This window comes from Solanum stenotomum, chromosome 9, assembly GCF_019186545.1.
Source record: "Solanum stenotomum isolate F172 chromosome 9, ASM1918654v1, whole genome shotgun sequence".
NCBI lineage: Eukaryota > Viridiplantae > Streptophyta > Magnoliopsida > Solanales > Solanaceae > Solanum > Solanum stenotomum.
This window is the reverse complement of record NC_064290.1, coordinates 55,129,014-55,140,602: the sequence shown is the minus strand read 5'-3', so window position 1 is coordinate 55,140,602 and position 11,589 is coordinate 55,129,014. Positions and strand designations below refer to the sequence as shown.

Here is an 11,589-nt window from a genome sequence, read left to right as displayed (position 1 = left end):
GAGGATAATAAAAGAGAAGCAAAAATCAAATTTTTTGGGCTTTGGCCCAACCTGTCCTAAATCTAATAATGGGCCGACTGCATTATTTGGGCCTTTTTCCAGCCCATTTTTGCTTCAAAACACCATGTATACAATAAATGTATATTTTTGTATACGGGTCATATTTTGACCCACTTTCTTGTATATCTGACTGTATACCGAGTGTATACAGCCCCCTCGAACTTCCAGCACTTATAACAATTTTTTGGCCCCAAATTTCTGTATTACGACCCGTATACCAGTGTATATTTAGTGTATACAAATTGTATACAACCCATTTTCGGACTTTCCGAAACCAGTGATCACTTCCTCGTGTCACATTCAACTTTTGTTTCACCCGAACAAAATGAGGCCGACTTGATAAGAAGGATTTGTTGGGTTTTCAATCAACTCGAGATGCAAGAGGGAAAGAGAGTCCTAATTGAACTCCGCCCATGTCACATGTAAACAAAGAAAAGTAAGGGAATTAATAGACCAATTCAAATTGAATGAAAGAAAGATATCGACAATCAACTATAGCAACATCCTAAAGCCTAACTAAAATGAGCATTAACTTACCAGATGAGGGAAAAATAATAATATTACAAACATGATCAAACTTTAACAAATTATGGGCAAATCAAATCCAATCACATTATTCCTTAAAGAAAACAATAAACAACAAGCTATATTTAAGAAAGAAAAAATACACTTAAGAAGCCAATCATAAGCTTAACAAAAAAGAGACATTAGCAGATAAAAAAGAGCACGACTCGGCTTCTTCATATATTTAGGAATTAAATAATTAAAAGTCATTGCAGAAATAAATTGGTATTAAAAGGCTTATGCAAAATTATACAATTCACTCATGCTATGATGACAAGTAAATCACATCGTTGAAATAAGAGATGTAACCCATTTAAACATTCATAATAAATACTAACCATACTCGAGCTAAAAGAATAGCAAATCTTACTCAACTATTATGATAATCGACCTTGATAAACAGTTGAAAGATCTATCATTGGAAGGTAGAATAGCCTAGGAACAACAGTAAATGGGTCTGCCAACATTCAAGTGAAAAAGAATTGAAACAGGGAATAGTAAAGACACAAAAATGAGTTTAAACAACTATTGCGATTTCCACATTTAGCTTAAAGTAAAAGATTAAATAACATGACATCGAACACTAGTTATTAATGTGTATCCATAACAAATACTCCTAAGAATATACTAAGGCCAGTGGAACCATTTGAAATTTATTGATCCACACTTCTGGAGACCAAGAGAATGGAGACAGTAACCTATTTCAATAAGAAAAAAAAAATTCTTCCACCATGGAGCAAGATGTAGAAAATCAACAGCCAAACTAAATGCATCCAAATCAGACTATAACAGGAACTCGACTCAAAATCATGGCTCAAATAAGACTCGGCTCGACCAAAATCATGAAAAGAAACAACTCAGAACCGAGAAAAAACAGAACTAGAACTCAAAATGAAGAACAAAGAACTAAATGTTAAATNTTAACAAAAAAGTGACATTAGCAGATAAAAAAGAGCACGACTCGGCTTCTTCATATATTTAGGAATTAAATAATTAAAAGTCATTGCAGACATAAATTGGTATTAAAAGGCTTATGCAAAATTATACAATTCACTCATGCTATGATGACAAGTAAATCACATCGTTGAAATAAGAGATCTAACCCATTTAAACATTCATAATAAATACTAACCATACTCGAGCTAAAAGAATAGCAAATCTTACTCAACTATTATGATAATCGACCTTGATAAACAGTTGAAAGATCTATCATTGGAAGGTAGAACAGCCTAGGAACAACAGTAAATGGGTCTGGCAACATTCATAGAACTTCGGCGAGGATCATAAGCACCAAAGTAAATCTTTGTGGATCGTTGAAGATGCTTATAACCATCGGCAATATGTTGATGTCGATAGAATTGGACCTTATCGGGAACACCCTAACTCCTAAAAAAGCCATAACGAATACTCTTGGCCTCATATGCTCCCATGCTCCGCGAGTGCATTCAAATTCACGATGATATTCATAGTAACCTTTCGAACGCCCAAACCTCTGAAAGAGATAGTCCAACTCAACGTGCCCGCCGTCCACATATCTCAATGACCAAAATATGTGTAGATCCAAGAGACTTAGGAAGTCACATGTACAAATAGTTGAGAGGATCACCGACAGTCTCCCTCTAATCGGCAGTTCGATAAGACTATTGATCTCCTCTAGTGTGGGAGTGACCTCAAAATTCAAGAATTTGAAAGTTACGGTGCTCGGTTCCCAAAACCCTATTAGTTGAGTGACAAAGACTCGCATTGTGTCCCCAGAAGCGACAATAATGCTCCTAAATGCCCTTGAATCTCTGCCCCGTGTATCCTGCGAATATTTTGCCACTAATTTTGTAGAATGTTGAGCGCTGAAGCGACCATTTGGATATCCGGTAAATCTTGGTTGAGGTTCATCTGAAAAGAGGTAAAGGGTGTAATGAGTTTATTTGCTCCAAATCTGTTAAGTGTTTAAGTTTGGATAATTTATATCAATTTCACACAAAGTTTATGTCGTTGAGTTTTAAAGAAGAAACTCATTGACATTTGGGTGGTTTCCTAAATGCAACGACAATACCGTATATTGTCTTGCCTAAGGTTGTGCAACATGACCTATATTTTAAGAGTAAGATTTTTTCCTATATGATTGAGAGTGAGACTGAGTAATTGCGAGAAGGTGCACTATCTTAATTGCACCAACTCTGAAATTAAGAAATTCAAAGAGAGTTTCGGAGGAGTGCAGGAACACCCCTCGCGTGTACAGTGTGTGCGTGTACGGCCAAGACTCGATAGAATGTGCAAATGACAATGTAGGGAAAGCAGTAACAACTAGTGTCTTAAAAAGAAATAAAGAATACAAACTTGGATTTCACTTGCGACCTTTCAGTCAATACAATATATCAATAGCAAGCTATAAAATAAACATGTAATCACAAATGTTGTTCCTAAATTGAGTTTTTCTAAGGTTAAAACCTAAGTAGGAGTCCCCAGCGGAGTTGCCAAGCTGTCGCACCCTATTTCGAATCGGTCGAAACCGTTCACAAAGTAATATGACTGACACTCTAGTTTTGAAAATAAAAATGTTTTGTTTGTTTTAGAGTCGCCACCTAAATTTTAAGGAAAATATAAGGAAAACCATTTTTTAAATATGTAAATGTAAACTCTGTTTTGATTTGCAAAACCAGTGATTTTCAAGCACTTTTAGACGCGAACTATTGAAACTTTTAAACTCTCAAAATGCAGTGATTGGTTCCAAAAATGTATACTGTTAAATCCCACAAATGGTGTTCAAAAACTAAGGAAAAGACTGCATATTTTACACAAAATCTGTTTTGTAGGACATATTAAAGGCTGTGTTTTCACCTTTCAAAAAGCCTACATTGTTCAAGTTAAAATTTGCACTTTTTATGCTAAAAAATCTGCTTGGTAGAGTGTGTGAAATTCTGCATTTTCGCACTATAAATCTGTAATTTTTTAAGTTGAAAATCTGCATTTTTTAAAGTTCAAATTACTGCCCATCAAGGTTCTCAAAATCTGCAATTTTCCAACTCACAACTGCACTTCAAAGCTAACAAAAGGGGTTATGTTTGGGCCTCAGAAAACTTGCGTTTTTTACACTTAAATTCCTTCTCTTTTGAGCTCAAAATGTTGTACTTTTGAGAAATAAAAATGCACTTTTTGGCTTCTACTAAAGCTTTGAAATCGGCCACAAATATCTAAGAAATCTTTTCAAAAGAAGACCCCTTTGTAAAAAAAATCTTTTCTGAAACTAAAAAAAAAGAGTTAAGCAATGTAACTAGGAAACTAATTAGCAAGTTTTACCCATCTTAAGCATACATAAGCCACAAAAAAAAGGCGAGCGATCAAACTTTGTAGTTACTAATTGGTTTCTACGAATCCGCACATAGATCAATAACCCAAGAAAAATATATAAGTAAATGAGTTAGTAACAATATATGTATATATAGACAAGTCGATGTAAAAAGGAAGATGAGGAACTGAAGATTTTAGACTCCTATTCCTAATGGGCCGATAATTGTAAACCCAGCTCTATGACGAAACCGATGACGAAATGCAGAAACTAAACTCGAGTGAAAGCACAGCTGGTAAAGCTTCTCTGATATGAGTCAGGCCAGAGTCGTGTTACAACTCCAGATGCGCTCCAAGTGTACATGTGCAATAAAGAAAAGAAAAGAATTAGCATAACACATGTTACCGATTAAATTACAAAAATATACTAAGTAATCAAGGAGGACCCTCAGGCTGAAGTCCAATTGAAACAAACCAAGATCCAGTGATGCAGTTAAAGGAAAATTATACTAAGTACACACAATAGAAAAGTTTGAGAGAATTGATCATTCCAAATTTAAACTGACTTAACTTATAATTTTGGGGAAACAAAAGAATTCATATCAAAATAGGCACATATCATTGTCACTTTAAGGGAAGTAATAGAGAGTTTCTACAGGAAAATGAAATCAAACTTAGAAAAGACAAACAAATGTTTCCGGTAGTGGACCTTTCATGCCATACATTTCCAATATATGTTCAAACCGAGTAAACACATACATATAATCATGTTAACAGGTAACATAGAACAACATTAGCTCATTTTGAAAATTAAAACAGAGAACTAAAAAAAATTGTGAATCGAGTTGCATCACTTAGGCAAAGACTCTACAACTATCTTAAAACAGGAAGTAAAATATGAATTTAACTTGTCAGGACTTGATCATAATAACCAATTAACATTAAACCCAATTTCATATTAGCAGCAAGGATTCAATGCGAACTAAATACGAGGGAACTTAAAGAAAGACATGGACTAGATTTGAACTGTTTTGGAAGGTAAGAATTTACATCTAGACTTTAAGATTTTATTTTAAGCATACCAAAGATCAATAGCAGATTTTTAGTTTCATAAGTGAAGCTACAATGAGCTATAATGTTAAACTAAAGGAAACATGCAACTTGACGTCAAGGTCTTCAGCAGGGAACTAATGCATAAAATATGAGATCACTTCTATGTTTAGACTTCATCAATTTTATAAACCAAATACGTCATTCTCGAAGGAGTCTAGAATGGATCAACTGATTCTTCATTACTTAACAGATGCACAGAACAAAGGGAAGAACAAAATTTGAGGAGCTAACAGATTCTAAATCAAATCACGATAGAGCAACTGTATAGCACAGAGTTTCTTAAGAAAATTCAAAGCAAAACAAGCTTAGATGATAGTCTTTTAACAAGGGAAACTAGGATAGAAAATGTGGAAGCGTAGAGGTCAGAACATTAACAAATGTAGGAAACACAAACTATCGAAGCAACACATAAAAGATCACAGGAAACACAAACTATCGAAACAACACAGAGAATTTTTTTTTCTTTTTTTTTACCTTCTTTGGAGCAGCAAACTAAAGCTTTGACGTCAAAGATTCCAACTTAGAACTCATTTCCCGAACTCAAACTCGAGAACCAGAGAGAAAAGAGATAAACAAACAACTGATTCTCGTATTTCTGGATTTTTTTTCTCCCTATTTCTGGATTGTTTTTTGAATGTTCCCCCCTGTTTTTTTTTCCAGATTGTTTTTGAATGTTCATGGATGATCCTCGAATGAAGCCAAATGGTTCCTTTTATAGCCAATTTTGGGAGAGGATTCCACTCTCAAACCTATTAGATTGAGGGTATAGCAAACCAAGATCCAATGGTTCTTTGCGTCCCTCACCTTTTTAGGCAAGCAGCGACGGTTCCTAGGCCTGCTTTGGGTCAGAAAATTAGTTAGAAAAAATGTAAAGTTGACATGAGGAGGATATGATTGATGGACTGCGGATGGACCTGGCCAAAAACCACCGGAAATTGCCATTTTCCGACGGCTCATAGCCGTTCTTTGGCAGAGATTGATGGGAGAGGGGCGTGAAAGGTTCCTGGGGAAGAAGGAAAACGTTTTGGGGAAGGAAAACTTTTGGAGAAAAGAAGAAATAGACGTCTGGGGAAGGAGGACAAAGTTTGAGGCGTGACTTCTGGAAAAGAAGAAGCGTACCAGTGATGGAGTCCTTTTGGAAAATGTTAAAAATGTCTTGTTTAATTTGGGTCGTCCGATCGTTTGATTGGACGGGTAAGATAAATCAGGAATTAAAAGGCATAGTTATATATATATATATATTATAAATAATGGCAAAGCTTAATCAACTAGGACCATTAGATTTAATCGTAGGGTCAAGATTTAGGCTAAAGAAGCACAATCCATGTGCTCGCCTACGTGGCGTACACAAATTGACCGGTTTAAGAAGACTTGGATTAACAAATTTGCTCAAATTAAATTAATTTAAATTATAACTACTTTCTTTATTAAATAGCCATAAGAGATAATTATTTTGCAAGATTAGCTTATTTGATAAAATTAGTCGTTTTTAAAATTAAATTAATATAGATTAGTAACTTATTAATTAATTAAGCTTTCTAATTTTAAACAATGTGCGAAAAATAACCATTGTGACAAAAGAAATTATATTTTAACAAAATAGATTCAATTCTTAAGAACGACACTTATTTAAAAAATGAGAAAGTAAGTAGTAATATAATATATTTAATTTTTATAAGAAATAACATTTATGAAATAAATTTATCAAGTCAAATAAATAATTAAAAATCTTTTTGTATTCCTATAAAAAATTTCATAACATATATATTTTATTATTATTATTATTATTATTATAGGTAAATGTGGAGAACCAAAATTGGGTGTCAACAACTTGCCCCTTTCTTTGTCCATGGAAGAGAGTAAAGAAGACGTGGGCAAAGAAATATTGACACAATCCAATTTTAGGCGACCCACAAAAATACACTTTGAGCAATAATTTGACAAGAATGTTTATGGAGTTATGGCCGAACTCTGGCTTTCGAGCTGCCTACATATCTCAGGTTTCATGAAAAATCAGGCCACAAGTAGCTTGAGAACATAGCAAATTTTATTAAAAATTTGCCCCAGTATTGAATTATGATAATACTGAAATCTTTCGGTGGTGAAGTATGAAGATATTAGCATGAATAGAGGGATGAGATACAGTTCTAAAGAAACTTGTATGAGAAATGCTCCGTAGCAATTTCTACTGAAGACTTATGGTAGATGAATTTTCAAAAGAATGCCACTGTCGAGTTACAATGAACTGAGACATGAAAGAGCTATAAGTGAAATTTAAATCTGAACTTCTTAAAATCGAGTTGAGTTGAGTTTTGAAAGTGAATCCTTGGCGTAGCTAGTGATGCTTGACATTGCAATAACTTGCCCTAGTTTGCTGCTTAGAGGGAGTTCCTCATTGTAATGCTTTTTCCTGCAAAACATGTAAAAGGGTGAAAAGTACCTGTTGCGGTTCAAAAATTATAAATTGAAATAGTAATGTAATGAGTAGAGTGTAGATGTTCAGACGACTGTTGACACCTCTTTTTTGTGTTGTGAGTGTGATGTAAGTAAAGTAACTTGTAATGTAGACGTCCTCGACTGGCCGGGCTGTTGTACTGTAAAAGCCTGTATTCGGCTGTGTAAAGCTTGTAATATAAGGCCTCCGGCTGGCGGGGCTATTGTAATGTAAAAGCCTGTATCCGGCTGTGTAAAGCTTGTACTGTAAAGCCTCCGGCTGGCGGGGATGTTGTAATGTAAAAGCCTGTATCCGGCTATGTAAAACTTGTAATGTAAGGCCTACGACTGGCGGGGATGTTGTAATGTAAAAGCCTGTATCTGGCTGTGTAAAACTTGTAATGTAAAGCCTCCGGCTGGCGGGGCTGTTGTAATGTAAAAGCATGTATCCGGCTGTGTAATGCTTGTAATGTAAGGCCTCTGGCTGGCGGGGCTGTTGTAATGTAAAAGCCTGTATTCGACTGTGTAAAGATTGTAATGTAAATTTAATTATCGACGTGTGACAGCGTTTCTTTGGGCGCTTGCCCCCGATCGATGGAGATTCAGTGACATCATTATGATGTGGTCTCCGATTGGCGGAGTTCGATCGATGTTTGCTATGTACACCCTCCGGGTGGCAGAGTTTTACAATGTTTGCTATGTACAACCTCTGATTGGCAGAGTTTGATGACATTTGCTATGTACAACCCCAAACTTATGGAGTTTGGCACTGTTAGACGGTGGTCCCCGATTGGTGGAGTTGTTGATGAGGTCAGATTACAGGTTCCAGTTGGTGGAGTTATTTTGAAAGAAAACCAACTATCCTATTTTCATACGAGGATCCTCTTTCTTCGGCATTTGATCTAAATCTTGAGCGTTCCTGCAAAGATTTAAACAAAATATATTTTAGTCATGAGATGCAAGTTGAAGTATTTCTAGGAAATGAAGTAGAGAAAGAGTATTTTGGCTCATGATTGTGAGAAGTCAAATGGCGTTTCTGGTCGTGCCCCGAGACTTGATGTTATTTTCTTGATTCAAGTGTTCCTGCACTCAAAGAAATTTTTTAGTTTGGGAAGGGGTGTTGATTTGTATCGACTCGCGGACTGAAACCTTGTCACTAGAATCCTTCGACACCTCGTCAGTACCGCACATAGTTTCTTAACCTAGAGACTTGGTTGGTGGATGAGTGGAAAAAATATTTTTGAAAAGAATTAGCTTGTTTTTATAGAAAATAAGTATATTACGTATATCAGGTGTGTGTATATATATATGTATAGATTGTAGTTCTCCAGAGTTTTTAGATTATGACATCTTCTGAGGTCCATCGAGCTTTCCATTTTGTTGATTATGTCCAACATAGTCCTCCTGTAGCTTTTACCCTTCTGATGAAGCTTTCCTATCTCTTTTGCAGACACTGCGACGATTAATATTCTTCAACATTCTGAGGTTACGCTAACTATGAGGAAATGTTTCCTAAGGGTAAGTAAAGAGAGAAAAAAATAAAAAGTAAAAAATAAAAAAAATTATGCAATGCATTGATCGAGCCTGACTTAAGCTGCCTACGTATCCCCAAGATAGGAATCAGATCGTAACGTAGTTCGGATACAAGTAGGAGAAATAGAAGTATGTAATGCAATGACCGAGCTTGAATCAAGCTGCCTATGTATCCAGGCGGAATCAGGTCGTAACGTAGTTCAAATACAAGAGGAAAGTGAAAAATATGAAATGCAATGACCGGGCCTGACTCAGGCTGCCTACGTATCCAAGCGGAATCAGGTCAGGACGTAGTTCAAATACAATAGAAAAGTAAAAATTGCATGGGACCGAATCCGAAAAGGATTGCCTACATATCCCATCGAGGGAATTCAGGTCGAGCGTAGTTCTAAATACATGGAAATGATGATTTTGGGTTTTCTAAGGGAGACCGGATCCGATGTGGGTTGCCTACGTACCCCACCGTGGGAAGTCAGGTCTAAACGTAGTTCTGTTACATTGAAAAATGCAAAAGTACACAAAATAAACGCTAATCTTGAGGTGTTCAGATGTAGTATTTCTTGATGGCGTCTGAATTGATTGGCTTTGTGCTCACTCTGCCGTCCATTTCTGCTAAGATTACCGCTCCTCCTAAGAGTACTCTATGAATCATGTAGGGTCCTTGCCAATTTGGTGCAAATTTCCCTTTGGCTTCTCCTTGATAAGGAAAGATCTTCTTCAATACTAACTGCCCCGGTGTGAACTGTCGAGGTCTGACTTTTTTGTTGAAGGCTTTGGTCATTCTGTTCTGATAGAGTTGGCCATGACAAACCGCGTCCATCCTCTTTTCATCGATGAGCATCAATTGTTCATGCCTGCTACGTATCCATTCTGCATCGTCGAGACCAACCTCTTAGATAATCCTTAAAGATGGTATTTCCACCTTAGCAGGTATTACTACTTCTGAACCATAAACCAACATATAAGGAGTTGCCCCAGTTGATGTTCTGATTGTGGTGCGATAACCGAGCAAAGCATATGGTAACTTCTCATGCCATTGCCTATGACTGTCTACTATCTTCCTTAAAATCTTCTTGATATTCTTATTTGTAGCCTCAACTGCTCCATTCATCTATGCCGGTAAACTGTGGAATTTCGATGAGCAATCTTGAACCTTTCACAAGTTTCCTTCATAAGATCGCTGTTGAGGTTGGTTGCATTGTCTATTATGATTGATTCTGGAATTCCAAACCGACAAACTATGTTATTGCGAACAAAGTTTGCCACTACCTTCTTAGTCATTGCCTTGTATGTCGAAGTTGCGACCCATTTTGTGAAACAATCGATAGCCACCAGGATGAAACGATGTCCATTTGACGCGGGAGGCTCTATGGGTCCAATAACATCCATGCCCCAAGCGACAAATGGCCAAGGGGAACCCATCACATTGAGCTCATTTGGTGGAACTCGTATAAAATCTCCATGCACTTGACATTGATGACAGTTTTGCACATATCGGATGCTATTTCTCTCCATGGTCATCCAAAAATATCCGGCTCTTAGAATCTTCTTTGCCAAAGTGAACCCATTCATGTGAGGTCCACATGTTCCTACATGTATTTCTTCCAAAAGACTTGTCGCTTCTGCGGCGTCGACGCACCTCAGCAATCCTAAATTTGAAGTTCTCATATACAGGATTTCTCCATTAAGGAAGAAATGATTGGCCATCCTCCTCAAAGTCCGTTTCTGGTTGCTTGTGGAATTTTCAGGATATTCTTGTGCTTCTATCAATTTTCTGATGTCATAGTACCAGGGTTTTCCATCCAGTTCCTTATCTACATGAAAACAGTATGCATGTTGATCATATATCTCTATATCGATAGGGTTGATGTAATTTTTGTCTGGGTGTTGAATCATCGAGGACAATGTTGCCAAAGCATCGGCAAACTCATTTTGAGCTCGAGGGACATGCTTGAACTCAATCCTTGTGAATCTCCTACTCAACTCTTTAATGCAATGCAGATAAGGCAGGATCTTGACATTTTTAGTGGTCCATTCTCCTTGCACCTGGTGAACCAATAAGTTGGAATCTCCTATCACCAAGAGTTCTTTGATATTCATGTCGATGGCAATCCTGAGTCCAAGAATACAAGCTTCATATTCCGCCATGTTGTTGGTACAATAAAACCTGATCTTGGCTGAGATCGGGTAATACTGACCTGTTTTCGAAATAAGGACTGCTCCTATTCCAACTCCAATAGAGTTTGATGCTTCATCAAAGAACATTCTCCATCCATCATATGACTCTGATATGTCTTCTTCTACAAACAAAATCTCTTCATCAAGGAAGTAGGTCGTGAGTGGCTTGTAATCCTGGTCCACCAGGTTTTCTGCGAGGTGATCAGCCAGGCTTGTCCTTTGATAGCTTTCTGTGTCACATACACAATATCAAACTCACTCAACAAAATTTTCCACTTCGCCAGTTTACCCGTAGGCATGGGCTTCTGAAAGATGTACTTTAGTGGATCGATTCTTGAGATCAAGTACGTGGTGTATGTAGACAGGTAATGCCTAAATTTTTGCGCAATCCAAGTCAAAGCACAATATATTCGTTCCAACAACGTG

General features: G+C 36.8%; 1 protein-coding gene across 1 annotated transcript; it reads right to left on the bottom strand.

The window, feature by feature from the left end:
- Nucleotides 1–9,529: 9,529 nt before the first annotated feature.
- On the bottom strand, nt 9,530–10,096 carry LOC125877672 (uncharacterized). The gene is made up of 2 exons (XM_049558902.1): nt 9,908–10,096; nt 9,530–9,808 (listed from the first exon to the last, which is right to left on the bottom strand). Exons 1-2 carry the CDS (start codon nt 10,094–10,096, stop codon nt 9,530–9,532), a joined length of 468 nt encoding a protein of 155 aa, XP_049414859.1.
- Between the last annotated feature and the right edge of the window lie 1,493 nt (nt 10,097–11,589).